Source organism: Trachypithecus francoisi, unplaced genomic scaffold (assembly GCF_009764315.1).
Source record: "Trachypithecus francoisi isolate TF-2019V2 unplaced genomic scaffold, Tfra_2.0 Lachesis_group5, whole genome shotgun sequence".
Classification (NCBI taxonomy): Eukaryota; Metazoa; Chordata; class Mammalia; order Primates; family Cercopithecidae; genus Trachypithecus; species Trachypithecus francoisi.
Genome location: NW_022681470.1, coordinates 14,136,027 through 14,163,858, shown reverse-complemented (window position 1 = coordinate 14,163,858; position 27,832 = coordinate 14,136,027). Strand labels below are relative to the sequence as shown.

Genomic DNA, 27,832 nt, shown 5'->3' with positions numbered 1-27,832 from the left:
CTCACTGCAGCCTCTGTCTCCCAGGTTCAAGTAATTCTCCTGCCTCAGCCTCCCAGGGAGCTAGGATTACAGGTGCACGTCACCACACCCAGCTAATTTTTGTATTTTTAATAGAGACAGGGTTTCGCCATGTTGGCCAGGCTGGTCTCGAATTCCCGAGCTCGGGTGATCCACCCGCCTTGGCCTCCCGAAGTGTGGGGATTACAGGTGTGAGCCACCGCGCCCGGCCATAAACTTACTGTGAGTGATTATGGCCTAGTTCATGGCTTAAAAGTAGATTAAAGCCTTTTGCCTGAGCATTCTGAGCCTCCCAGGGACGCTGGCTCTGCATCCTGCCAAGCGTGCTTCCCGAGGGTAGTACTGAGACGGAAAGCGGCACAGAGGCTCATGACCCGTCTTCATTCGGAACCTTCGCCTCAACCTCCCTGGTCTCCTTATGACTCAAGGGTATGAGTGTTCACAGATGATCGCTGCTTTAACTCTGTATTATCATAGACCACATTTCTGAGAATAGGCGTTTCTAGGAAATAAATTATCTCTTAAAAAATCCTTTATTTTATTTCCACAACTGCTTATTTTATTAATGGAAGAATACAATTTAACAAAAAGTGTTTATTAAAGGAGAAAATATATAGTAATATGTTTAAGGCACATGGCAAACTTTTGGCATTAAATTGCAAGAAAAAAGAAATACAAATTATCACAGTAAATTTCAGAATCTCTTTCTTTAGTCCAAATAGTTTTTTAAAAAAAAGTTTGAACAGCACCAGCACTTCACTGAGGAAGGCACATCATGGCTTGGTGTCTCCCTGCAAGAGCAGCTGCTGCCTGGTGTACTCCCAGATCAGCAGGGCGCCACTCACGTGGACGTTCAGGGAGCGGATAATGCCCTGTTGAGGAATTTCCACACAAACGTCCAACTGCTGGATCAGATTTGCTGGAATTCCCTCACGTTCATTTCTGAGGAAGAAAATGGAAGAAGGGTTAGTTTTCCTGTAAAAAACAATTTTTCTCTTTGATATTCTATTTTTTATTTACGTATTTATTTTTCTCTTTGATATTCTGAATGTTACTAAAAGAGACATTAACAAATGAAGTTAAGTCTGTAGCACTGGGAAATAAGTAAGAGTGTAAGAAAAAGACTGATGGGTCAATTCCGTGTTCACCTGACGATGCCAGAGAGATGAAATAAAAGGAAAGTCCGGGGGGCTTCTTAAAAATGTTACAAATCAAAGAAAAGTGCAGGTATGAGCAGGAGTCAGGGTAAACTGTAAAACAGAAAGGTAACATCTTCCTAGTCAGGCACAGTGGCCCACGCCTGTAATCCCACCACGGAGGCCAAGGTGGGAGGATCACTTGAGGTCAGGAGTTCGAGACCAGCCTGGCCAACATGGTGAACCCCCGGGTCTGGTGTAGCATGCCTGTAATCCCAGCTACTTGGGAGGCTGAGGCCCGGGAACTGCTTGAGCCCATGAGGCAGAGGTTGCAGTGAGCCAGGATTGTGCCACTACACTCCAACCTGGGCTACAGAGTGAGACTGTCTCAAAAAAAAAAAACCCGAAAACCTAACATCTTCCAGTAGTTTGGGGCTCAGAGAACATACTATGGACAAGAGAAGATTCTTACCCCAACAAGAGTAGAGATTTCTCAGGAAAGCAATATTGGGTTAGGTCTAAACTTTTGGCAGTTTGTTCCACTCCAATGATGGTATAACCTTCTGTTTTCTTCTGCTGCAGATAATCAATTAGGTGAGGTGGTTTTACCTGAATATTAGTTTAAAAAGAACAGAATATTCATTCAGTTATAGCCCTGCTTGGAGTAAATTAGAGTTAAAAAACATATTAACCTAAACTTAAGTCTTTTTAAAAGAAAAAGAACAGAATCATACATTATAAAAAAGAACTCTCCCAACATGATATATATATATATTCTTTTGAGGCGGAGTCTCGCTCTGTCCCCCAGGCTGGAGTGCAGTGGCCCAGTCTCAGCTCACTGCAACCTCCACCTTCCAGGTTCACGCCATTCTCCTGCCCCAGCCTCTCAAGTAGCTGGGACTACAGGCGCCCGCCACCACGCCTGGCTAATTTTTTTTTTTTTATTTTTTAGTAGAGACGGGGTTTCACCGTGTTAGCCAGGATGGTCTCTATCTCCTGAGCTTGTGATCCACCCGCCTCGGCCCCCAAAGTGCTGGGATTACAGACGTGAGCCACCGCGCCTGGCCAACATGATATAAATTTCTAAGAATTATTCCTAAATCAAGAGTGGGCTGTAACAGGGTATGTTTTACTGAACAGAATTCTACATTATTGATGATTTCTAAAGATGTGACCTATAAAAAAGTAGAAAAACAGAAGTGAACTGTATTTTAATTTAAATATTGTTCTTAAACGATTAAAGGCTGCACTGCTATAAATATGCAAAAGAACTAATACACAAAGAGCACTACAAAATATTTTTACAAATACAAACTTTTTAAAAAAGCTGTTAGGTTCACGGGTACATGTGTGGGCTTTTAAGAAGAACTTTAATAATAAATTCCTAAAAAAAAAAAAAATAATAATAATAATAATAAATTCCTTTCCACCCACCTCCACTAGAGGGAGCCACTGTTCAGCGGAGACACTGAGGTGCTGGAACTGTTTGTCGCTGATACACTGAAGGCTGCCAACAACGAGCGCCGAAGCCCCGAATACCTCACAGGTCCTGCACAGTCCTGCACAGAACACCTGGAATCACTCAGATTGTTCCCAACACGATGCTAAGCTCATCATGTCCCATACATTTTGAAGCTCCCGTGGCAGTGGATTAATTAAAAAATGTTTAAGACCAAAAGATTTTAGGCAAGCTCCTGGAAAACTACCACTTTACCTCCTAAATTGGTTGGTTTGTCGATGAGCGAGGCCACGACGATGAGTCTACTAATTGACTTTCCAAGTCTGGCAGCACGATCCTGAAACAGGAGCTCCAGGTCTAAGTCGGGAACACGATTGTTCCACGGGATAATCTTCTTCTGAACGTCAGTCCACTCTGCTTGGTTATCTGCTTCGACCAAATTAGTACCTGGGAAGAAAAAAGAAAACAATCCCACATATAAATAAATCTGAATCTCTATATATTTATTTATACATGTATATGTATTTTTAAGAATTTGAAATACTTTAGAATGAGATTTATTTAACTAAAAAACTTCAGTTGGACTCAGACACAATTCTCATTTTTAGTAGCAATTTTACGTTTTCAAACTCAGCTCTACTAACCAATATACCATGATAATTCATGAAAACATGAGATACACATTTTTTCACATTTTAGCATATCTGAAATTGAGACACATCTTAGAATCAGAGTATCATAGTTTGGTAACTTTTTTTTCCTTGGAGGTACATAAAATAATGATGTATCTTACAAACAATAGCGTATTAGATTAGGATTTTCTGTGGAAAGACTATTTCTGAAAACAATATAATAAAATATGATAATTTTATAAGTGCTTGGGGTAACTTTTCTAAAATGAAGGATGTTGTATAAAGTAGTTATCTCTTGACAGAAGTGATGAGGACACAGAACGTTACTAGCCTATCTGACTGCAGTGTTTTCATCTCTGTAGTACAGGACTGAGACTACCTCTCAGGCTCTTTCTCAACTCTGTCCTACTCCAAACTGCTTTCTGAGCAATCAAGGAGCACTTAGTTCACTTAGGATAGGAGAGACATGCAAATAACTGTAACACAGTACAACAGCGAAGGTAATGCTCACACAGAAAGGAGTTACTAATGTCTAGGGGAGGGAGAGGCAAAGGGTAAGACCCCGGAAGGTTCACGGGAAGGAAGGTAAAAGTTTGCAAAGCAGACAGTAGATAAAGCGCGTGCACATACATGGGATGTGCGAGCAACATGGTTCAGGCAGCAAGTACGTTGGTTTAGTGCACAGCCTGCAATGGAGTGGAGAGAGATGGCTCAGACCAAAGGGCTTTGCATATAATGATAAAGAATTTATTCTACTGGCTGGGCACAGTGGCTCACACCTGTAATCCCAGCACTTTGGGAGGCCAAGGTAGATCACCTGAGGTCAGGAGTTTGAGACCAGCCTGGCCAACATGGCAAAACCCCGTCTCTACTAAAAATACAAAAAAATTAGCCAGGCATGGGGCTGGCGCCTGTAGTCCCAGCTACTCAGGAGGCTGAGGCAGGAGAGTGGCGTGAACCCAGGAGGCAGAGCTTGCAGTGAGCGGGTGTGCCACTGCACTCCAGCCTGGGCAACATAGTGAGACTCCATCTCAAAAAACAAAACAAAACAAAAATACAAACATTAGCCAGGCATGGTGGTGGACGCCTATAATCCCAGCACTTTGGCAGGCCAAGGCGGGAAGATCACCTGAGGTCAGGAGTTTGAGGCCAGCCTGGCCAACATGGCGAAACTCCGTCTCTTACTAAAAATACAAACATTAGCCAGACGTGGTGGTGGACGCTTGTAATCCCAGCTACACGGGAGGCTGAGGCACGAGAATTGCTTGAACCCAGGAGGCAGAGGTTGCAGTGAGCTGAGATCGTGCCACTGCACTCCAGCCTGCAGCCTGAGAGACAGAGTGAGACTCCGTCTCAAGGAAAAAAAAAATTATTCCACAGATAAAAGCCATGAAAAAATGTTAAGGAGAGTAACAGTACTATGTGTTTTACAAAAATCTCTTTTAATAGCTATGTGGAGGCTAGAAAACCAAAGGGAAAGGCAAACTGAATTTGGATATGGTGATATTTCAAGAGCTTAAGAAATATCCCAGTGCTAAGGTCCAGTCTGTTCAGGACAGAGGCTGGACAGTAGATAAGGACTTGAAGGTTATAGTTGCACAAGCGGTGGGTTCAAGTTGGGGACATTAATAAATGTGTTCTGGGAGAGCATGAAGAGTGAGAAGAAGACTGGGCCAGTGAAAACCTTCAGTGGCAGGAGAAGAGGTTGGTCAGAGGGTACAAAGTTAGCTAGTCAAGAATAAGCTCTTGTGTTCTAGTGTAGGGTAAGATGACTATAGGCGACAAAAATGTATTGTATCCTTCCAAATAGCTAGAAGAGAGGATTTTCCATGTTCCCACCACAAACGTGAGAGGTGACGGGTATGCTAATTACCCTGATTTGACCATTACACAATGTATATATGTATCAAACCATCACTGTACCCCAGAGATATGTACAATTATTATTTGTCCGTTAAAAATGAAGTAAAGCTTTAATAAAAAAGAAAAAAAAAATTAGGGGGGATGCTAACATTTAAGCCTCAGCATGGAAAGCCTATTACAACATGCCCCTCTTTACCAAAAACAGGCGGAACACACAGACCTCGTTAGCCATTCTGCCCGTCCAGTAACGCTGTATTTCCCTGCTCCGCTTTACGCAGAACTCGACAGTTGTCTATAATGACACCCCTCTTCCCTCTCCTCCCCGGCTCCACGCAGCCACACTGGGAAGTGCCTCCTGTCACTGTCTTTTGCTCCAGAATCTTCAGTTGCTCTTCCTTTCCAGTAAAGCTCTCCCCGGGACGGACCTTGCCTTGCCTTGCCCGTACTTCCTTGGGGTCTCTGCTCAATGTCAGCTCCTTAGAAAGGTCTTCCTCACCCTCTGTCCCTCTCTTTACCCCACTTTGTTTTTCACGGTACTTCTACTACCAGACACTATGTTAGGTGCATGTCCCCTGTTGTCTCCTCTGTAAGAGTGTGGGCTCTGTGAGGCAGGGACTGGGTCCCACATATAGCATGTGGGAGACAATCAATCAATCTTTGTTGAATGAATAACTTTAAGACAGTACGTCTTAAAACACATTAGTGAACCATCCAGAGGCCTGAAAAAATTTGCATTTTCCCAGAACTCTCCCCCAGAGATACTGAATTAATCTAAGGGTGGTTCCAGACCCATAATTGGCCTTTAAAAAAAAGAAAAAGAAAAACAAAATCTAAGGATGGGACATAGAATCTGAATTTTCAACAAGTCACATGTAAGTCCTGAAGACATGAAAAGTCTGAGGAAGCACCAGTGTCAGGGGAATGTGGGGGACTCAGAGCGAGAAGGGTCAGAGCGAGGAGAAAAGGCAGGATGGCAGGAGACCAGCAAACACGTGGTACAGAAAGGGCAGGTGCGGTCTGAGGGCAGCGTCCATCTGTCCACTCGGACTGTGTAAAGGAAACGGAAAGAAAAGGGAGGAGGAGGAGGGGGAGGAGGACGGGGAGGGGGAGGAGGGGGAGCGGGAGGAGGGTTCCAGAGGAAGCTGATGGAAAGGAGTCCGTGTACAGGGAAGGGTGAGACAGAGGAGAAGGGATAACATGAAGCAGCGCCCAACCAACCTAGAGGGAACTAGAATCAAGAGCTTTGCTTTATTCCTAAGAAGGACAAAAAAAGAGATTTCATCATTTGGTCCTTTGGGAAATGCTTATTTTTACAGAAATATACAGTAGAAAAGCAATGAGTGTTAACGAACGATACTACTTAAAAGGGAGGCCACTGGCCATCAGCTTTATATAAAGCAGATCAGGCTTTCTTTGGCTTTTTTTTTTTTTAAATAGCAAAGCTAACTTTCACTAGAAGTGTTAGTCAAAGTTATACCACACTTTTTCACTGTCTTTTCCCTAAGTGGAAAGGCAGAGTTCACCATGTCAATGAAAGTGATATTATTAACTACCTGTCCTTAGTAACTTAAAAAAATCTAACCAGATCAACAAGGAGAAAGAAATAAAATGAAAATTATTTTTTACCTATGTCCTGCTGAGACCAGTCACCTGGTTTTAGTTTACTAAGTTGAGTTTGAGAAAGGTACCACTGAAATCCCGCATCTAAAGGAACATCAGTGAATCTGGTAAATTTATCAATGGTGATCCACTCATCTTCAATAAGGCCTGAAAGGCGTGGAAGGATGTAAAATATGGTCTGAAAAGAGAATTATAAAATCTAAATTTCTTCCCTTAAAAATAACAAAGAAATATATAACATATTTAAAATACAACTTAATTATTAATGATATATTCTTCAAACTATTACATCTGATCCAACTATATACTTTCATTTATATCTTATAGCAACTGTCTATATATATTTCTCATCTTCTCTGAGAAATTAGGGGATTAATTTAGGGAATCCCTGAGAGGAGAAAGAACTTGTACTCCGGTACTTCTCACTGTGTGTAATAAACCAGTATGTGCCTAATAAAAACAGTGTTTCAGAAGTAATCAGTTCTAATGATGGACAGTATTTGGATAAGTGAAATTTACTGATAACTAAATACCTCCAAAGGCAATCAAGTTCAAGCTCTTTTCATGACAAGTCTTTTACTCTCGTACCCATTAGATAAATTCACAATCTGAATTCTGGTTTGACTAATATAATTAGTTGTGTGACATTAGGCAAGTGATTCAGCCTTTCTTGGCTTCAACTTCCTCATTTGTAAGATGAGGATAAAATCAGATTACAACAGCATATTAAAGTGTCCGTGAAAACGGCATAGTCTGACAGCACTGTCAACAGTCATCGCATAAGCAATCCTCCTTTGCTTTTCTTACCTACTAAAAGAACTGAACCAGAAAAATAACCAACAGTGAAAAAAGTACACAGGAAGCAGAGGTCCAAGTAACAGACAACTTAAAAATGAAACAATACTCTCAGCAGCAATGCACATGTCTTCATGAAAGGCTTTAGAATGAATATGGTTTTCTTCATGCTAGCCGCATCTGTGCAAACCTAAACTGGCACAATGATCACGACGACATGTTGATTGAGGGGGCACTAAATACAGCTCCAAATACATGAAGAGATACAGTTCTTATGAACAAATTAAGCCCCATTATTTTATTTACACATATCGTTTTAATTCATTTCATGACTGGAGAATACATCATAAAACATATGAGAGTGAGGTGGTCAAAGGTAAGGATGAGGGAGGGCAGGAGGGAGGCAAAGGACTTACTCCTGTTGGAGGACTGAATAGAAAAAGGTTGACTTAACACTAGAGAGTGACTAGAGGAGTCCTGCAGAAAGATGCCGGACAAAGCATTCTGGGTGCTAAAGAACACAGAGCAGAGCATATTAAAATCTTTGAAAAATCCTAAATGATCTTTGCAGTGAAGCAGCAGAAAATACACATTAGTGTTCTAGGATGCATATCTCACAATATATAGATCTATACCTTTTTAAAGATCAGTTTATCAATAATCTTAGTGATCTACCAACAAAATTGCTTATGCACAGTAGCTTAAGTTACCAATAACTTATACGTTCTTCAGAGGAAAAGCCCTAGGTCAATGATTTAAATTCAAGGGCGGCACATCATAATTACAGATGAAAAAGGGAGAAGACAATGTCTAATGATTTACATATTGAATTAATTTACATGTTAATCATAATAAGCATGTTTATGGTTCTTACAATTATATAAGCACATTTTGTTACAGCCAATGAGGGGATGTATAATTTGCTATACAATTTTCATTACCCAGAACCTAAAAACTGCCATTAACAAGAGTATATCTTTTTGTTCTTTCATTAACAATGGGCTTCAGTACAATGAAATCTCACCTGCACAAATGTTCTCACTCATTTCCTTTTAATGTCAGAACAGATTTCTGTTTAGTTAAATATTCCCTTCCATGTTTACAAGCCAGACACTGCCTGAGAAATAGAAAGTGAAAATGACTAGCCAATTTTCACTGCTTAAGAGTGAAATGAAAGCAAGTCATCTGCATAAAGTGACAAAGTTAAATTAGAGCTTTAAAATGTTAAGGTGATGTTTGTAAGCAAGAAAAAAACTTTACCCTAATCATAACCCTTCAACAAAAGCAGAAAGGAAGCATCAGGATTAAACATACAGTAGAGAATTTACACATGATATTCTCTACTCACCTCTAGACAATAATCCTTGAGTGGGTGAAATGTTGCAAAAAAGAAATGCTCTTGAATGCGCTGCCAATTCTTCTTGGCATTCCTAAGGATTAAAAATATGGTATGAGCCACAGACAAATCAAACAACTCTGGTGAGGGGAGAATCAATCAGATATCTTAAAAAGGAGCTGCAGAGTTGAGAAGGAACAGAAAATTTTATGAGCTTTATCCTAAGATTTATACACACCTCTCCAAGATCAATACATACTTTAAAAACCGACGCTTACTAAATTTCACATTTGAAGTGGAACCTTAAACCTGTGTCTGGCGGAAAACTCTTCCAGGAGAGAAAACCATTACATAAAAGTCACTTTTTCTACTCTAAAGACTCATATCACATAGCCAAGCTGTACCCACTTTCACAAACCAAACAAATTTACTATGAGCAGGGTTTAAATTTTTAAAACATCTGTTGTCAAGTTTATGTTTTAAAAGGCAAAAAAGGTAGGGATAAAAGTTATATAATATGACAGGCAGGTTTCAGATGAAATTCATGATCATCAACCCATAAACTAAGCAGCAATTTCGAGACATTTTTCTTGCAAGATCACGCTCCTGCTCCGGCCAATGTATCTTCTTCATTCCCTGGAGTTCCTATGCCTTCCCCGACCCTCTCACTGTCAGCAGACGGCCACGCCTCACACATCACAGGAGACAGGAGTGAGAGATCCTTCTTCCTGCCACCTCCTTACCCCCCTGTCCTCTTTTCTCCTTCACTTTCAAGAGTCTCTTTTCAAAGGGCAATCCCCTGCCCCCCAACAGATCCCATTCCCCTGGGTTTTGCCGTATCTCCCCCAACTTCTGCATCTCCCCTGTTCTCTATTCTAGCCTTTCCTTCAGCCTTTTCAAAAGGGCTTTTATATCTAGTCTTAAAAAACAAAACCAAACCTTATCAAAGTGTCCATCAGTAGTAGATTCAAGTGATAACCTAAGGCATAGCCATACGATGGAATATTAGGTAGCTGTTAAAAGAAAAGCCAGTTTACTGGGGTTTCACCTTTGGTGGCAGAAGGGAGGAAGGAGACTGTCTTGTTCTTATTTGATGGCTTTCTGCAATGTTCAACTTCCTAACTATGAATATCACTTAAAAACAACTAATGTTACCAAAAATGAAACAGAAGCCCTCTTTTGACAGCACCTCCACCACTAGCTGTGGAACTTCCTAATATACTATTTTTTTTGTTTTGTTTTTTGAGACGGCGTTTCGCTCTGTTGCCCAGGCTGGAGTGCAGTGGCTGGATCTCAGCTCACTGCAAGCTCCGCCTCCCGGGTTTACGCCATTCTCCTGCCTCAGCCTCCCGAGTAGCTGGGACTACAGGCGCCCGCCACCTCGCCCGGCTAGTTTTCTGTATTTTTTAGTAGAGACGGGGTTTCACCGTGTTAGCCAGGATGGTCTCGATCTCCTGACCTCATGATCCGCCCATCTCGGCCTCCCAAAGTGCTGGGATTACAGGCTTGAGCCACCGCGCCTGGCCAACTATTTTTTGAGAGAATTTTCTAAATAAGTTGACTGTGTCTCACGTTCCTCATTACCCATTTTTTGAAAAATTAAAGACATGAAATATTTTAAACATTCCAAATATTCAGGAAAACAAAATTATAGACACCAATAAACCTACCACTCTGATGTAATATATGTTAATGTATCATCCTATCCACATTTGGACTGGGTTTTTTTGTATTTGTTTTTGTTTTCTGAGACCGGGTCTCACTCGGTTGCCAGGTTAGAATGCAGTAGTGCAATCTCAGCTCACTGCAGCCTCAACTTCTTGGGCTCAGGTGATTCTCTCACCTCAGCCTCCCGAGTTGCTGGGACTACAAAAGTGCATGCCACCATACCCGGCTTTTTTTTTTTTTTTGTATTTTTATGGAGAACAGAGTTTTCCCATGTTGCCCAGACTGATCTTGAACTCCTGGGCTCAAGCAATCCACTCACCTCAGCCTCAAAGTGCTGGGATTACAGGTTAGAGCCACTGCACCTGGCCCCGTCTTGGACCTATTTTAATTTGGTTTCAATCCCCTAACTATGCTATCGAATTGGCTCTTGATAATCCTTTAGGCTCTTATTTACCTCACCTCAAAGCCTGTCCATTTCTCTGGCCCTCTACTAATCTCATACTAATCTAAACCACAATTTTCCTCCCACTCTCTCTTGCTCACCTCTGATCTGCTCTTCACACTTTAAATAATGCAAAAGAAAACCGGATGATGTCATTCTCAAGTTTAATTTTTTTGCTGGCTTCCCAATTCACTCAACATCAACCCAAACCCAGTCCTGGCCCCCTCCATCTTGTGGCTGCTCTGTTCCCTCCCTCAGCCAGACCAGGCTTGCTTTAGTTCAAGCTCTGGGCAAATCAAGTGGGACTGGGCATTCCCAAACACTGTCTTCTCCACAGAAATCTCTCTCCTTCACTCTTCATTGACCTAGTTCCTGTTCACGCTTTGGATTTTAATGTAAACATCGTGTTACTTAGAAAGGCTTTCCCTAAACCACCCAGACTGAATAGTCTGTATTTCCTCATCACCACATATACTTTTCTGTGATTTATTTTAAAACTTAAATATTGCTCTGATTCCTTGGTGTCTATTCCCATCTGACTGTGAGCCACACGAAGGGAGAGGCTTCACCCACCTGGCTAACCCCCAGCACGTGGTCTTGTGCCTGTCATAAGCCGATCCCAAGGAGGTATGCTATCACAGAGCAGAGGTCGCTTAATGCCCGGCGTGCCCTATTTATTTATTTATTTGACGGAGTCTCGCTCTGTTGCCAAGGCTGGTGTGCAGTGGTGTGATCTCGGCTCACTGCAACCTCTACCTCCTGGGTTCAAGAGATTCTCCTGCCTCAGCCTCCCTAGTAGCTGAGATTATAGGCGCCTGCCACCAGGCCCAGCTAATTTTTGTATTTTTAGTAGAGACGAGGTTTCACCATGTTGGCCAGGCTGGTCTCAAACTCCTGACCTCAGGTGATCCGCCTGCCTTGGCCTCCCAAAGTGCTGGGATTATAGGCGTGAGCCGCTGCACCCAGCTGGATGCCTTATTTTGATTGGCTGTATCTCCTACCTGGTACTGAGATTTTTTAAGTTATTTTTTTAAATGGCATTTTATTGCTTAATAAAAAATATGAGTATAGCCAATTGCTTTTCAAAATCAAAACACAGCTATCAAGAAACTTAGAAAAGAATCAACAACCAGGATCAAAATGTCTCAATACCAAATAATCACCATCTAAACATAGAGAAAAGAAAGGTGACAAATACGTACCTGCATGTTAAATTGTGGCAATTCCCTCAAACTCCCTTCCATTAAGGAAGGGCCGAAAGTCTACGGGGTAACTATACCCTCTGTTCCCTGGTTACCTATCTCTAACCATCAAACACAAGTAGCACGTAAGTTCATTAAATTAGGAGCAACTTTGGTAGCTTGAGTTTGATTATTGAATGATAATGCAAATGCGATCCTGAGAAATATTAATGTTCAAATCTACACATGTAAACTCAGCCATGTATTCACTAAATAATAGGAAATACAGCATACACCAAGGAAAAATAAGACACTTAAGGTTCCTTGAAAAGATCCAAGATTTCTAGTTTTCAGATGACAGTTGGGATTTTAGGGGTCCCTGGCAATGCTACAGTGAATGACTAATTTTCATGACCAGCCTTTGCTGGGCCAGGCACGGGGAGGTCATTCTCCAGTACACAGAACTGTGCACACTGTACCAGGAGTCCATTCCCACCTCTGTCCCTCCTCTGGAACCCATCTCCCCACAGCGAACTCTCTTTTTCTCCTGCTATTCCCTTTCCCCTGTTTTATCTCAAGCTATTCACTTTTCTCTCTTCTCCATTTTAGTATTTATTTATATTACCAAGTATCTTTCTCCCAAGCCCCCTAAAACCTCCCTTACCCACCTAATGCCCAAATGCCTCTTTTCAACAAATGCATCAAAAGTCAAGGAAGGTAGAAAGGTACGTCGTGGCCAGGGAGGTACTCTCGCCCTGCCCCCATATGAAGGTACACAATGACTCAGTCTTATTTGTACCATGTACAAATAACCTGATGGTCACGGCCAAGACCTCTACATGTTACTGGTTTTCCAAATGCTATTTCATTTGCTTATTATGCTGTTTCCAACACTTAACCATTTGTGTATATAAATTAGTGGGTGCTTTTTCAGCTTTTAAGATGAAAAATTTTTTATGTTGGTTGATATTGCCTGTGTCTCTAAAATTAAAAAAAAAAATCCAGAATTCCTGGATGGCAGTAATCCATGATAATAATAAAAAGGCAAAACAGCGCCACCTCAGAGACGAGGAAACAAGCGCAGAGACCCAGAGGTGCTTATGACACTGCAGCCTGCTTCTGCGCCGTGACGGGTGCGGAGAAAGAGAGGCAGACAGGGGAACTACCGTGAGAGCTTCACAGACACTGGGTCCTGCACCACTCCCTCACCCCATCCACGTCACCTGCTTGATACTGAGCTTCCATATATGATTTTGTTTGCGGAATAGCAGAGTTCTCTTAGAAAAGAAAAAAGGCTTTAGCTGTAACTAGTATAGCTGAGAGGTTAAGAGCATGTCTTTAAAGTCAGGTCGTGCCACTTCTAAGCAGTTCTCAAACAACAGAGGATGACCTTTAGCTATACTGAAGAGAAACATGTAAAAGTAGGTAAAAGATTATTTATACAATAAAGGATTGAGGATAAAAGGGCAGTAAGAGGTCAAGGTGGAGCTGACAATGAACTGTCATCAACCACACCCCAGAGTGAGCTGGTGACGCCTGGCCCAGTCTGAGCCCGCCATGCCCAGCACGGCAGCATGTGGATGTGGAAGGAGAAGCTGGCGCGGCATGGGCACCACCCCTCCCTGTGGGCCCTGCTGGAGGAGAGTGAGGGCAACGAGGGCGACGAGGGCTCCTTACCCTGCCCCGTGCATGCTTTCCACTTGATGGAGGCTGGATTCAATCACAGGAGTCAGGGCATCAAATTCTTCAACACTTAACACTTTACATGCAGTCCAGAGTTTCTTAAGAGCGACTAAAGCGTACAGTCGAACACTAAAATTGTGATTGAAGCACCACTGCAGCACAACAATAAGGGCTTGCTTCAGAATTAGATTCTGAAAAGAAAGGCAAAAAATTCCTCAAAACACAGACACGGACCATTTTACTCTCACTTGTATGACACACAAAAAATTATACGAATGATACAACTGCTCCTAGTAAAATTTCTTCCACTGGCTTTGCCACCAGGGCCTCTCATTCTTCCCTCCTGGACAAATTCGGTGCACTGGCATTTGCAATTTACTCAAGGAAAAACATATTCTCCCAGCTCTAGTTTTCATTAATGCTGCAGTACATTTTCCCCCCATACTCTAGTACCTGAGTTAACTTGAAAAAAGTATGCTTTATGCTAACCATTATACAACCACAGTGTTTTTCAAATGGAGCCTCCATCACTTATTATCTTAATTTGTGCTGAAAAAGTCAGAAATAGTCTTTGAGTCCCACTTCTGAAGGCTTGAAAATGCTCCTAGAGCAAAATGCCACACAAAGTGCTGTCCTCCTCCTCGCCACTGATTTCTGAGCTATTCTGTCTTCCCTAATGGTGATCCTAGATCCACACAGTACTGAGTAGTGGCAGGAAAATTAAGAAGTGAGGGGGAGGCTGGGAGCGGTGGCTCACGCCTGTAATCCCAGCACTTTGGGAGGCCGAGGCGGGCGGATCACGAGGTCAGGAGATCGAGACCATCCCGGCTAACTAAAATACAAAATACTCTACCAAAAATACAAAAAAAATAGCCGGGCGTGGTCGCGGGCGCCTGTAGTCCCAGCTACTCCGAAGGCTGAGGCAGGAGAATGGCTTGAACCCGGGAGGCAGAGCTTGCAGTGAGCTGAGATCGCGCCACTGCACTCCAGCCTGGGTCACAGAAAGACTCCGTCTCAAAAAAAAAAAAAAAAGGGAGGGGGAAAATAAAAAAAACTGTTTAAATTTCCCTGTAGTCTTTTCCTGTGAACTTTAGTCTTCACACATATACTAACGAAGGAACCAGAAGGACCCAAACGTTTAATGAAATATCAGAAGCTATTTTGGTGCCCCTACCAAATGCACTTCTCCCCTAAGGCTCATGTGCTCACTGGCTGCACCTGGCAGCCCAGCTTCTACTGACCAATGAAAAACAACCATATTCACAGAATAGTTTACCAAAGGCATCAGCACGGCTGATAACACACTTCAGTTACCCAAAGTTTCTCTGAGAAGGATAATACAGATACAAATAATCCTCTCTCTCATTCCTTTACTCAAGATGTGATCAACATTTATCAAAGGTCAGTGACTGTACTGCCAACATTACAAGGTATGATGTTATGATATACACTGGTTTTCATCCACAATTGCTGGTTTCTAATTCCCACAGTCCTTGTTACTGTCTTTTGTTATAACAATCCCATTTGGAAGGAAGTCACTCGTGCAGCCTACACTGAAGGAGTGAGAAGTCATACTCCCCCTCCTTCAGGGCAGAGCATCTATAGAAATTACTTACAATTTTTTTTTACAAGGGATTTGTCTTGTCCATCCCGTCTTTTTTTTTTTTTCCTTTTTGTCGCCCAGGCTGGAGTGCAGTCGCACGATTTCGGCTCATTACAATCTCTGCCTCATGAGATCAAGCGATTCTCTTGCCTCAGCCTCCAGAGTAGCTGGGATTATAGGCGTGTGCCACCATGCCTGGCTAATTTTTGTGTTTTAGTAGAGACGGGGTTTCACCATGTTGGCCAGGCTGGTCTCGAACTCCTGACCTCAAGTGATCTGCCCGCCTTGGCCTCCCAAAATGCGGGATTACAGGCATGAGCCACCGTGTCTGGATTCACTTATTGATTCAATCATTTATTTGTATCAGTGTGGGCTTGAGGATATTTACTTTATTCTTTGGGTTGTGATCCAATACTGCTTTATTTTGTCGCTCACACTGTTTCAGCTTTAGCCAGTGGGAACACCTTCTGCACTCCCATCTCACATCACTGTGTGTACGTGTGCTGTGCTTTCTGACTCTACAGGATGCTCCACCAGACTCATCTTGTATACTTTCTGCCCTAGTTTTAGAATCAGCTATTTCTCCAGCGATCCCTGGTTCATTTTATTGGAGAATAGTGTTAGCAACCAAGATCTTGGAGCTAGGTATACATTACTTGTAAATGAAAAAAAAAAAACCACTATAATTCTCAATAGGGAAAACAGTGCTTCCTATGGAGCCCACACTCAAAAATGTTGGTACTGCCAGTGATCGCTTGGCTGGGGCTTTCAGGACTTAAATGATGCTTTCATATACATCAGTGTAAAAATGATGCTTTCATATACATCAGTGTAAAAATGATGCTTTCATATACATCAGTGTAAAAAGCCCTGCTCGTGAATTCTCATGTCCCGCTCATTTTATACAGTGAGAAAGCTGACAGGACAATACACAACTACGAGCATAATTAAGAAAGGTTTTTTCATTTTCTTTTTTACTCTTAGAGGAACACTTCATGCTCTGATCTTGAAACCACCATTGCAAAATTGTAACTGAGGCCGGGAAAGAGATCTGACCTAACCAACTCCATCTTGCTTCTAACCTCCAAGCTGTCCTTGTTCATTCCTGGGTGTAGGCTGAACTAACTTCGGGAGAAACTTATAGTTTAGAACAATGATAACAGCCCTTTCCCAAAACAAACCTCCTACTTGTCTGGGGACTAGATTTTCTTTGTAGGACTAACAAATTAGCCTCAAGATTAGAAATAATGGTTTAGGAGTTATGTAGCTAGAGGCTACAAGATTCTGACCCTCCCTAAACTGCTCCTATGTCAGTGCTTGAGATATTTTGCAGACCCTGCACTTGATGGACCAGCTGGCACCACCCAGATGATAAACTGGCTCATCTGATCTTGCGGCCCCCACCCCGGAACTGACTTAGCACAGAGGGCGCCTTAATTCCCTATGATTTCATCTCCAACCCAACCAGTCATCACCCCTGACTCACCGGCCTTCCCACTCCCGCCAAATTATCCTTAAAAACCCTGATCCCCGAATGCTCAGGGAGACCAATTTGAGTAATAATAAGACTCCAGTCTCCTGCACAAGCAGCTCTGTATACTCTTTCTCTGTTGCAATTCCTGTCTTGATAAATCCGCTCTGCGTAGGCGGCGGAAAAGGTGAACCTATTGAGCGGTTACAACCTCTGTCGTGTGTGACAATTGCTTTGAATCGTTAATTGCTCAGTACAGGTTAAGTAAGACGCTTTGAAGAGAATGGAAAGTCTTAAGTGATTGTTTCCAAGAAATCAATCCTACATTTACCTAGGTAACGATGGACTTTACCTATCAGACATGAAGTGACTGACAAAGTCAGTCAGTTTGGCCTTTTCTTAGGTATGTCGGGTCAGATTTTTTTTTTTCCTAAGGTGTTGAAGTGGAAATTACTCCATTCTACTAATTAATGCTCCTTTTTGGATGTTTCGAAAATAAAAAATAAATCTAAAATATGTAATATACAGCAAGTACAAAAAGGGCTTGATGGAAAAATAACATGCTATTTTTACCAGATCTAACATGAACATCTCCTAAGATAAATTCATTTTCAGAGTTTGTCTAAACTATTCTTAGGCTATTCATCTACCCTGCAACAGGACAATGTCTGCTCTGTTTTAGCTTTCTCAATAGATTGTAAACAAATCTCTTTCCTGCACATATTTAAAACAGAAAGACAACATTTGTTGTCTTTGAATGAATATTTGTTTATCTGAAGGCCAGAGCCTTCTTGATCTTAGGAAAGGTGTGAACAAGTTTTCCTGGAACTGTAACACACTGCCATCTGGCTGATACACACTGGAAGACACCATCAATTTAAAAGTGTTACCATGATTTTAGAGATTAAAATGCGGTGTGGAGAAAGGCCTGTCTTAGAATGGATGAAATAGGTTAATTAAAAACATACCACTGTTTAAAAACTAGAACACTGAAAAATTCTAGGAAAGCTTATTTTCCCTTATATTTTTATGGCACTTTCAACACTTAATAACACTATTTCAATTAAGTTTTCTCCTAGAGTTTATAGTGTATCAGTACATTCTTCTCTGTGGATGCAATAATACAGAATCTTATTGCAAATCTTACTGGCAGGTTCTCCTAAATTCTTCAACGGTTGCCATAGTGATTAACCAAAAATTAAGTTATGATTTCTGCTTATTTGTGTGAGAACTTACTGGGGAAATTGTTCTAAACCTGAGAAACATGAAGCAACTGTACTGCACACTCCAAATGATGCCAGTCATTTTATATCACCTTCAATTACCCAACAGCTTTTAATAGTCTGGCCCTAAGTTTCTTTGCATGAGCATTTGCTAAATAACTACCATTCAGTCAAAGAATGCAGTAAGGGAAGTCCTGTTTAAAGAATCCTAAGTAACCCTAATCCTAAGAATTATAAATAATTATTAATTTTATCCAAGTATCAACAAAAACTTACCCAGTAACTTGTCTATAAATTTGGTATGTACTCATGCACACCTCAGTGTGTATGCAAGTAAATGGGTAATTCCCGTTTACTGGGTATTCATGTCTAATACATGTGCACATGAGCGGGGCAGTGGAAAGGAAAGGGAGAAATTGCAAAAATCACAGGAATGCTCCACATATAAAAAACTGGTACGACTATATAAAATTCTTTTTTTATAGTCAAGTTTAAATTCCTACAAACAACTTAAACTCACCTTTTCTGGAATGTTTTGAGTAACAACGTCCAAATGTGATAAAACTGCTAAAAATGTACAAATGCTTGTTTTAAGATTTTCTTCACCCTGAAAAAATAATCAGATAAATATTCATTCAAAGCTTACTGTGAGCCACGCACGTGCAAGGCGCCGTGCTGGACTCTATGAGGGCCCAAGACGGGAGGCGCCTCTTCCCTGGAACAGCCCAGGGTCTCGGTGGGAAGGGGGCTGCAGTGGCAGGAGCAGGACTGAAAGCAAAGGACTAATTTCCTAGAGCCACGTGCCAGTGCACAGAAAAATCAGCAGGTCACATAAAGTACTGAATAACTCAACTCTAAGAACAGCGGGGCTGGGCACAGTGGCTCACGCCTGTAATCCCAACACTTTGGGAGGCTGAGGCAGGCAGATCATCTGAGGCCAGAGGTTTGAGATCAGCCTGGCCAACATGGTGAAACGCCGTTGCTACCAAAAAATACAGAAATTCGCTGGGCGTGGTAGTGCGCACCTGTAGTCCCAGCTACTGGGGAGGCTGAGGTGGAAGAATTGCCTGAATCCAGGAGGCAGAGGTTGCAGTGAACTGAGATCATGCCACTGTACTCCAGCCTGGCCAACAGAGCGAGACCCTGTCTCAAAAAAAAAAAAAAAAAATGAAGTACAGTGTGCCCTCTGTATGCGTGGGTTCCGCATCTATGAGTTCAACTATGGATGAAAAATATTTAAATAAATAAAAAATTTTGAAAACACAATTAAAAAGTAATACAAATAAAATTTAAAACTGTATAACAGCGATTTACATCGCATGTACATTGTACTAGACATTGTAAGTAATCTAAGATTATTGAAGTATATGGGAGGATACACGTCAGTTACATGCAAATACTATGTCATTCTAAATAAAGAACTTGAGCATCCTCAGGTTTTGGCATCCATGGGGGGCCTGGAACCAATCACCCAAGGATACCAAGGGTTGATTACAGGTGGCAGAGCCAAGGGCATGCTAACTTCAGGAGAGGAGAGGCCTTCAGGATGGGAAGGACTGGCCTGGAAAAGGAGCAGGAAGGTGAGAGAACAGATAAGTGAGTAAGAACAAAGACACAGAGGCAAACTTAAGGGAAAGGCAGCAAGAGGAGATAAAGCCGGTTTGGCAGGGAGTGACAGAGATAAGGCTCAAAAGCTAAATGGAATTATACTACAGAGGCTTTAACAAGCTATAGCAAAAAAACCTATATAAGACTTAATCAGCTATCTTAGGGAAAGTTTTTTAAAAAGACTGTTCAATTGGAATCTGGAAACTTCTGATTCCAGTTGAAAAAGACTGTTCAACTGGAATCTGAAACTATTATTATTCCATAATAATAGTGGTTTGGAATAATACATTATTTTAGTGATAATAAACTGATAAATGCCAGACAGATTGGAAAGAAAAGACCATATAAACAGAAGACCAGTTTGGAAACCTCTCCAAGAGGCAAATCAGATGATTATTTAATTCCTTTATTTAATTAGCAGTTACTGAATGTCTTCTACATGACAGTTACTCTAGAAACAAGTTCCTGTGACTTAAAAATCTACTGGAGAAGAAAACACCAAATCAGATTCATATTCTAGCTTTAAGCAATACTATTTATGTGCTATGAAAACCTAAAATTAGGGGATGTAAATACTCGGGGAGGTAACTTCCCTTAAGAATGACAATATAGGCTGAGCGCTGTGGCTCATGCCTATAATCCCAGCGCTTTGGAAGGCTGAGGCGGGCAGATCACAAGGTCAGGAGTTCAAGATCAGCCTGGCCAATATGGTGAAACCCAGTCTTTACTGAAAATACAAAACTTAGCTGGTTGTGGTGGCAGGCACCTGTAATCCCAGCTACTCGGGAGGGTGAGGCAGGGGAATCATCTGAACCCTCAAGACGGAGGCTGCAGTGAGCCAAGATCGCACCACTGCACTCCAGCCTGGGCGACAGCAAGATTCTATCTCAAATAATAATAATAATAATATAATAATAATAATAATGACAATATGGGCCAGGTACAGTGGCTCATGACCAGCCCAGGCAACATAACCAGACCTCATCTCTACAAAAAATTAAAAAAAAAAAATTGGCCACGCATGGTGGCATGTGCTTGTAGTCCCAGCTACTCAGGAGGCTGAAGCGGGAAGATCATTTGAGCCCAGTCGTTCAAGGCTGCAGTGATCTACAATCGCCTGGGTGACAGAGCAAGACTCTGTCTCAAAGACAAAAAAAAGAAGACACATGAACTGAGATGTGAAGCGAGAGAGAGTTATCTAGATAAAGAGAAGAAAGAAGACCGTTTTGTGTAAAGGGCACAACATGTGCGATAGCCTGAAACCAAAAGGACTAGTGATAAGCAGGAAATACTGAAAAGGTCAGTGTGGTACTCAGTTATCTTGGGTGACCCCCAGTCAACCAACCCTCCCTACGCATGACCGATGCAGGCCCCTTCCACCCCAGCAGGGATGGTCATGTGATTTGCTCTGGCCAATGAACATTAGCAAGCCTGATGCACCCAGAGGCTGGATGAGCACTTGCCCATCAGGACATGTCCCCCCCACACTCCCGTCGGCGGAATGCTCATTCTTGGAGAACTGAATATAAAGAGGTCCAGCTACCCTCCTGGAGACATGGAGTGGGAGCGATGCCCAGCCACCAGAGCTGCTCCTGCCATTGCAGCTGAGGTGACAAATATGTGAGTGAAGGAGCCATTTGGAAGCCCCAGCCCCAGCAGACATCACAAGGAGCAACACTGCCCAGCCAGACAACACACACATCACGAAAAAAACCAAAACACTGTTTAGGCTGGGCGCGGTGGCTCACGTCTGTAATCCCAGCACTCTGGGAGGCCGAGGCGGGTGCATCACTTGAGGTCAGGAGTTTGAGACCAGCCTGGCCAAAATGGTGAAACCCCATCTGTACTAAAAATATAAAAATTATTTAGCCAGGTATGGTGGCGGGCACCTGTAATCCCAGCTACTCAGGAGGCTGAAGCAGGAGAATCACTTGAACCAGGGAGGCAGAGGTTGCAGTGAGCCGAGATTGTGCCATTGCACTCCAGCCTGGGCAACAAGAGCGAAACTCTGTCTCAAAACAAAACAAAACAAAAAATATTGTTTATACCGCTAAGCTTTGGAGAGTTCTAGCAACGGAAAACAGACAATCAGTGTGCCTCGTGTAGTAAACTGAGAATGGACCACACAGAGAGACTAGAGAGGAAAGAGGCCTAAGATCATGCAAGCCTTACAGGACACTCCAAGGAGCGTAGTCTTTGTCCTGAGAAGACGTAAGACACTGTCTTTAGCCGGCGGGGTCACCTGTTGAAATTCTCACCGTGGAAACCCTGCTGGGGCTTCAGGGTGGAGAGCAGATGGAAACAGAGCCAAGAGTGGATGTAGGCAGCCCAGTGAGGGAACCACTGCAAGGGATGACAGCAGCGTAGACTGAGATACAGTGGCAGAGACAGACAAGAGAGAACTCAGAAATATTCAGGCAGAAAGATCAGGACCTGGTCACGAATCAGACACAGAGCATGCAAGTGTCAAGGTTTCTGGTTTGTGCAACTGTACAGATAGCGGTGGTATTCACTAGAGTAGGAAGAAGATCAAGTTTGAGGGAAACAATAAGGCACTCAGTATTAGACATCTACGTTTTAGATGATTTAGGCTAAGGGAAAATCATCTATAAGGAAAACGTCTACAGCAAGGGTCAGAAAACTTGTTTTGTAAAGTGCAAGCAATAAATAAAAACATGGCTTTGCGGGCCACACAGTCTCTGTTGCAATTGTTCAACTCTGCCACGTTAGCACAAACACAGCCACAGACAATATGAAAATGCATGGGCATGGCTGTGTTCCAATGTAACTCTGCCAGGCCAAATTTGGCTGTAGCTTGCCAACCCTTGATCTAGAGTCAGGGGAAGATGTGTGGCATACAAATACAAATAAGTCATTCCCAGTAGGCAGTATGTGAATCCACAACATAGATAAGACTGACTATAAAAATAAGAAAATAAAAAAAAAGCCTAGCCCTAGAGAAGCACCACCATTTAAGAGGCGGGCAGGGAAGGAAAAGCCTGGAAAGGACACAGAAAAGAGGGCAGGAGGGACCAAAAAAGTGTGTGTCACTAGAACCAAGAATAAGAAAATGGTCAGCAGCACGCATGTGGCTGAGAGAAGATGACGAAGGCTGACCACTGACTCGTGGAGGTCACTCTTGACCCCTGCAACAGTGTCTTCTGAGAAGTGACTGAACTGGAAGTTGGTCTACCATGGATTCAAGTGTGGGTTGGGGAGGATGTGAAAAAATAAGGCTGGGTGTAGCAGCTCACGCCTGTAATCCCAGGACTTTGGGAGGCCAAGGCGGGCAGATCACCTGAGGTCAGGAGTTCAAGACCAGCCTGGCCAACATGGTAAAACCCAGTCTCTACTAAAAATACAAACATTAGTCGGGCGAGGTGGCACACACCTGTAGTCCTAGCTACTCAGGAGGCTGAGGCAGGAGAATTGCTTAAAGCTGGGAGGCGGAGGTTGCAGTGAGCCGAGATCGCACCACTGCACTCCAGCCTGGGTGACAGAGCGAGACTCCATCTCAAAAAAATAAATAAAATAAGTAAATTTTAAAAAGTAATAAAACTCTGGAACACAGGCACCTCTTTCAGGAAGTCTGACAATGAAATAGCAGAGAGCCAGGGTGATTAGAGGAGAGGGACGAGAAAATAGCCGGTATAAATATCCACAGAAAATGGACGCAACTCAAGCCTGTTGAAAAGCCAATGGGACCATTTGGTTAAGGCGAGACTGCGGATAGAAGACAGGCTGGTAGCAACAAATGCCTAAGATGACAGGAAGGAAAAGGGCCAAAGACCCAGTGGAAGGATTACTCTGGCACTGGAGAAGATTCTACTTCTTTACGGTAAAAGGAAGGAAGAAATCTCAGATGGATACTGACATAGGCAGATTTGTCTGATTGCTCTTGAGAAGATATAAATATTCCTACGCGGCAACTGTTATTTTCTCTAAAAAATAAAGGGTAAGGTAATTTGCTTTGAATAAGGGAAGAAAAGGGTGTAATGGACAACTGCCCCTTTCTTTGATATCTATCCTGAATCCCCTTCCAAGTTTAGGGAATTCTTCCATCTTATGAGTGTTGGGGGACACTGAAAAATGCCAGATATTCATCTTCCCAGCCTCCTTGTCACTAACAAGAAGGCACTTGACCTGGTTCCAAAGACCCCAATTCTGATTTCTAAATTGAGAACTTACAACTTAGAGGAGTAGAGCTCACAGAAAACCCTCCTCCACTGCAGGCAGCAGAGACAGCAGGTATACAGTTAGCTATGGTAAGGCCCTGCTGAAGGCACCGTGTGTCCAGTGAACCAGCTCTCTCTGGCCTGCCTGTGGCTGCAGTTGTGGAAGCCACCGAGCCTCCCCTATTCCTGCCAATTTTCCAGGTCTGATTCTGTAGCTTTCCTGGCATTATGTAAGCTGCCTACTACCCCCCTCTTCCCCACTACCTTTTTTGAATCCCGTTTTGATTCCATCAGCAAAAGCTTCCTTTGCCTACACCAAAAACTCTGACTTATGTCCACAGGTAAAATCAGATTTGAAGAGAATATACAAGGCCTAATGACAAGTGAGAGGCTGAGCTAAGCAAATAAAAGTAACAATTGGCACTACTGTGGAGGGGAGCACCAGGAAGTTTTGGGGGTACACCAGAACCAACCTGCCCTTTGTGAGAATTCCTGGGGCGGTGCTAACCCATTTGAGAGTTGACATGAACAAACTACATTAATAAAGCTATGGATCTAAAAATCAATTCAAGGAAAAATAACACAATCTGTTTCTTCATTATAGGAACATGAAGATGAACCAGAGGAGCATGGGAAGAGGTGAAAATGTTGAGACGGAGTCTCACTTTGATGCCATCTGGAGTGCAGTGGAGCCATCTCAGCTCATTGCAACCTCCGCCTCCCTGGGTTTCAAGCTATTCTCCTGCCTCAGCCTCCCGAGTAGCTGGGACCACAGGCGTGCACCCACCCCACCTGGCTAATTTGTGTATTTTTAGTAGAGACGGGTTTTCACCATGTTGGTCAGGCTGGTCTCAAACTCCTGACCTCAAGTAATTCTCCCGCCTCAGTCTCTAAAAGAGTTGGGATTACAGGCATGAGCCGCCACGCCTGGCCAAAGCATTGTTGTTTCTTAGTGGTGTGACGACTGACTTAATCGTTGTTTTCTTCATCAGGGTAAAAACCCCAACCTGTCTTTGGGGATTATTGTGAGGCTGCTGTTTCTGCTGCTTATGGTGACACCCAGGTTTTAAGCTAGGAGACTGGAAGAATGAAAGACATCAGAAAGGGGAGCCAATTTTAGGGCCAGATGCTATCACCAGTTTAGTTTAACACAGGGTGAAGTTTGGGGATTATGGAAAGGCCCTGCAGGTAGCTAGAGAAGTAGGGACTGGCAGAGATGGGCTTTAGTATGCTAAGGGAGCACAGAAAGAGAAGCAGACGGGCTAACCAGCAACTCTTCAGATAAAACCAAGCATAAGGGTTGGGAGAGAGAAGGAAACATGAAAGAAATAGAGAAGTTATCAGCACAACAGGAAGGGAATTATGAAGTTGACCGCAGTGTGAGGAGCAGCTGTGGAGAAAGCCACCACCAACGCGAAGGCGTGAAATTAAAGTGGGGAGTATGGAGGAAAAGAGAAAGGCTGTCTGCAGCTCAGATGAAATCCCTGAACGATCACTGTTGAAAATGGAGTGGACTGCAGTGATCTGAGTATGGCAAAGATCACACACTGAAGTTTAACAGTAAAGAAAGGAAGACACTGGATGAGAGCTGGGTGGAGGAAAAGTCAACAGAGCAAGTGTGAAGAATTCGGTGAGGTCCCAAAGGAGACACAAATAGGTCACAGGGGATATATGTGAAAAAAAAGAATAAGGAGATCTCTCCTGAAATAGGAAGAAATGGAGAAAGAGATATTTTGAGGAAGGTACCTCCATTTTCACACAAAGTAGAACACAAGATCATCTATTATGAAAGGGAAAGGTGAATTTGGGAACCAAAAGAAAACATTGAAGATTTAGAACTGATACTCAGAAACAATTTGCTATTTGTCAGGAAACCAGCAATGATAAACTCTATCACTAATTTTAGTATCGATTCCTTAAAAATGATTTTCAATATATGAGAAATGTTGGAAAGCAATTAGGGGAGTATGTGAGGGTACAGATGAAATAAGAAAGGAAATGAACTGATATTACTTCTATTCTTTCTACTTTGATTACGTTTGAAATCTCCCAAAACCTTTTTTTTTTAATTTTAAGGAATGCAATGAATTCCTCATCATTCATATTTCCAAGATCAAAGACACTGCTTGGTAAATAAGAACATAGAAGGCACCTATTTCCCTTACTTCTTAATGACAAATGCCCTTTCCATCTTCATTTTGTTGCATATAACAGCTCTCAAATAAAAACTATGAAAGACTCAAAATGAATGCCAGAGATTTCGGTCTTCTGAATTAATTCAGATCTTGCAAAACATAACTTATGATGTCAATACATTAGGGCAACTGAGAATCGAAAACAACTATTTAAGTGAAACAAATCCCCCAGCATTGTCAAAATCATCTCTTAGTTTAAAAAATATTTAAAATGTTCTTTACTTACATAAGAAAAACAATCCCAGAACTTTGGAAGAAATTGAGGGAATTTATGAAGAATCAATATAATAATCCATTCTATAAAATATTTTATGGATGCTTGATTGTTGGTGAAACCAGCCTGGAAAATCCTGTCAATAATTCCATTCAAGAAATTCTGAGAAAAAAAGTTCAGAATTAAACAGTTACAGTTATTCATTTTAATTTAAAAATAGTCTCCATTTAAAATAAAATAGCTTAAAGTTTTTATCATGTTATTTACTGAATCTACAACTCTCTTGAGCAAAGACTCTGAAAACTACTGATTAAAATATAATGATGAAGTACCTTCATTCAGTACTTTATAATTTACCTGGACATCAGTTCTATCTATAAGGAAGATTATTCATCACCTGTATTTTTGCAGGGAATTGGAAAAGACTCAGAAGAGCTGAAAAACCTTCCCAAAGTCACATACCTAGTAAGTCGAAGAATTCAGGTTCAAATCAAGATCTCCCAAGATGCCAGGGCTTAAAACTTGCAATAAGGGATGGTCCAGAGACTGAAGTCAGCAGGTGGGAAACAGCATCCCAGAGGGGCAGGTCTCAGGCCACTGAGCCCTCTGTTCAGGCTCCTCGTCCTCCTGCCCTCATGGTCTGTGTGGCCCCACAACTACTGCACTGTTCTCTGGCTAAGACCTTGAGCTCCAAAATCATCCCTCCCCCTTCCACCCTCTCCCCTTCAAAACTGCATTTCTATCTAGGGGACCGAACCTATATCAGTAGCAGATGAAAGACAATACCTACTTATATAAGCGTATAAAAGTAGTATGCAGGGCTGGGTGCGGTGGCTCACATCTGTAATCCCAGCACTTTGGGAGGCCGAGGTGGACGGATCACCAGGTCAGGAGATGGATCCTGGCTAACACAGTGAAACCCCGTCTCTACTAAAAATACAAAAAATTAGCCCGGCGTGGTGGCGGGTGCCTGCAGGCCCAACTACTGGGGAGGTTGAGCCAGGAGAATGGCGTGAACCCGGGAGGCGGAGCTTGCAGTGAGCTGAGATCCGGCCACTGCACTCCAGCCTGGGCGACAGAGCAAGACTCCCTCTCAAAAAAACAAAAAAAAAGTAATAGGTATTATGTACAAAAGAAGAAAAATCTATCTTACAAGAACTTCTACTTGGTAGAAAAAGAGCAGAAGGACTCATTTGAAGCCCTGAGATAGTCAAGTAGAGCATGAATCTTGTAGTTAGGCTTGATTTTGAATTCCACCTCTATCCTTCACCACTAGCTGTGTTACCTCTCACACAGGACATCTGACCTCTCTCAACTGCAGTGCTCTTGGGAGCAAAATGAGAATATGTATGGCCTACCTTGGAAGACTATTATGAAGATTAAACAAAACCATAAGATATAACAGTTTACAACTCTGAGCCCCATAACAGACTGCTAGGTTTCCTTTTCCTTGCAGGTGTGCATGCTCGGGCATTTCCCCACCCTCTCCAACATTACCCTTCTCTCTAGG

The 27,832-nt window shown here is 42.5% G+C and overlaps 1 protein-coding gene across 5 annotated transcripts in view; it reads right to left on the bottom strand.

Moving 5' to 3' along the window:
- Positions 1-543: 543 nt before the first annotated feature.
- TARBP1 (TAR (HIV-1) RNA binding protein 1) overlaps positions 544-27,832 on the bottom strand; it is an 84,350-nt gene continuing 57,061 nt past the window's right edge. For 3 of the 5 annotated variants that reach the window (XM_033200619.1, XM_033200621.1, XM_033200620.1), the window contains 9 exons: positions 26,335-26,484; positions 18,651-18,737; positions 13,828-14,024; positions 8,872-8,953; positions 6,735-6,906; positions 2,869-3,060; positions 2,589-2,713; positions 1,627-1,763; positions 544-960 (listed from right to left, as the gene is read on the bottom strand). In XM_033200619.1, the coding sequence (XP_033056510.1) occupies positions 792-960; positions 1,627-1,763; positions 2,589-2,713; positions 2,869-3,060; positions 6,735-6,906; positions 8,872-8,953; positions 13,828-14,024; positions 18,651-18,737; positions 26,335-26,484 (1,311 nt within the window). In that variant the 3' untranslated portion in view covers positions 544-791. Of the gene's footprint in view, positions 961-1,626; positions 1,764-2,588; positions 2,714-2,868; positions 3,061-6,734; positions 6,907-6,937; positions 8,035-8,547; positions 8,641-8,871; positions 8,954-13,827; positions 14,025-18,650; positions 18,738-26,334; positions 26,485-27,832 lie in introns of those variants that run through there. The other 2 variants (XR_004434468.1, XR_004434469.1) reach the window with 2 other exon arrangements.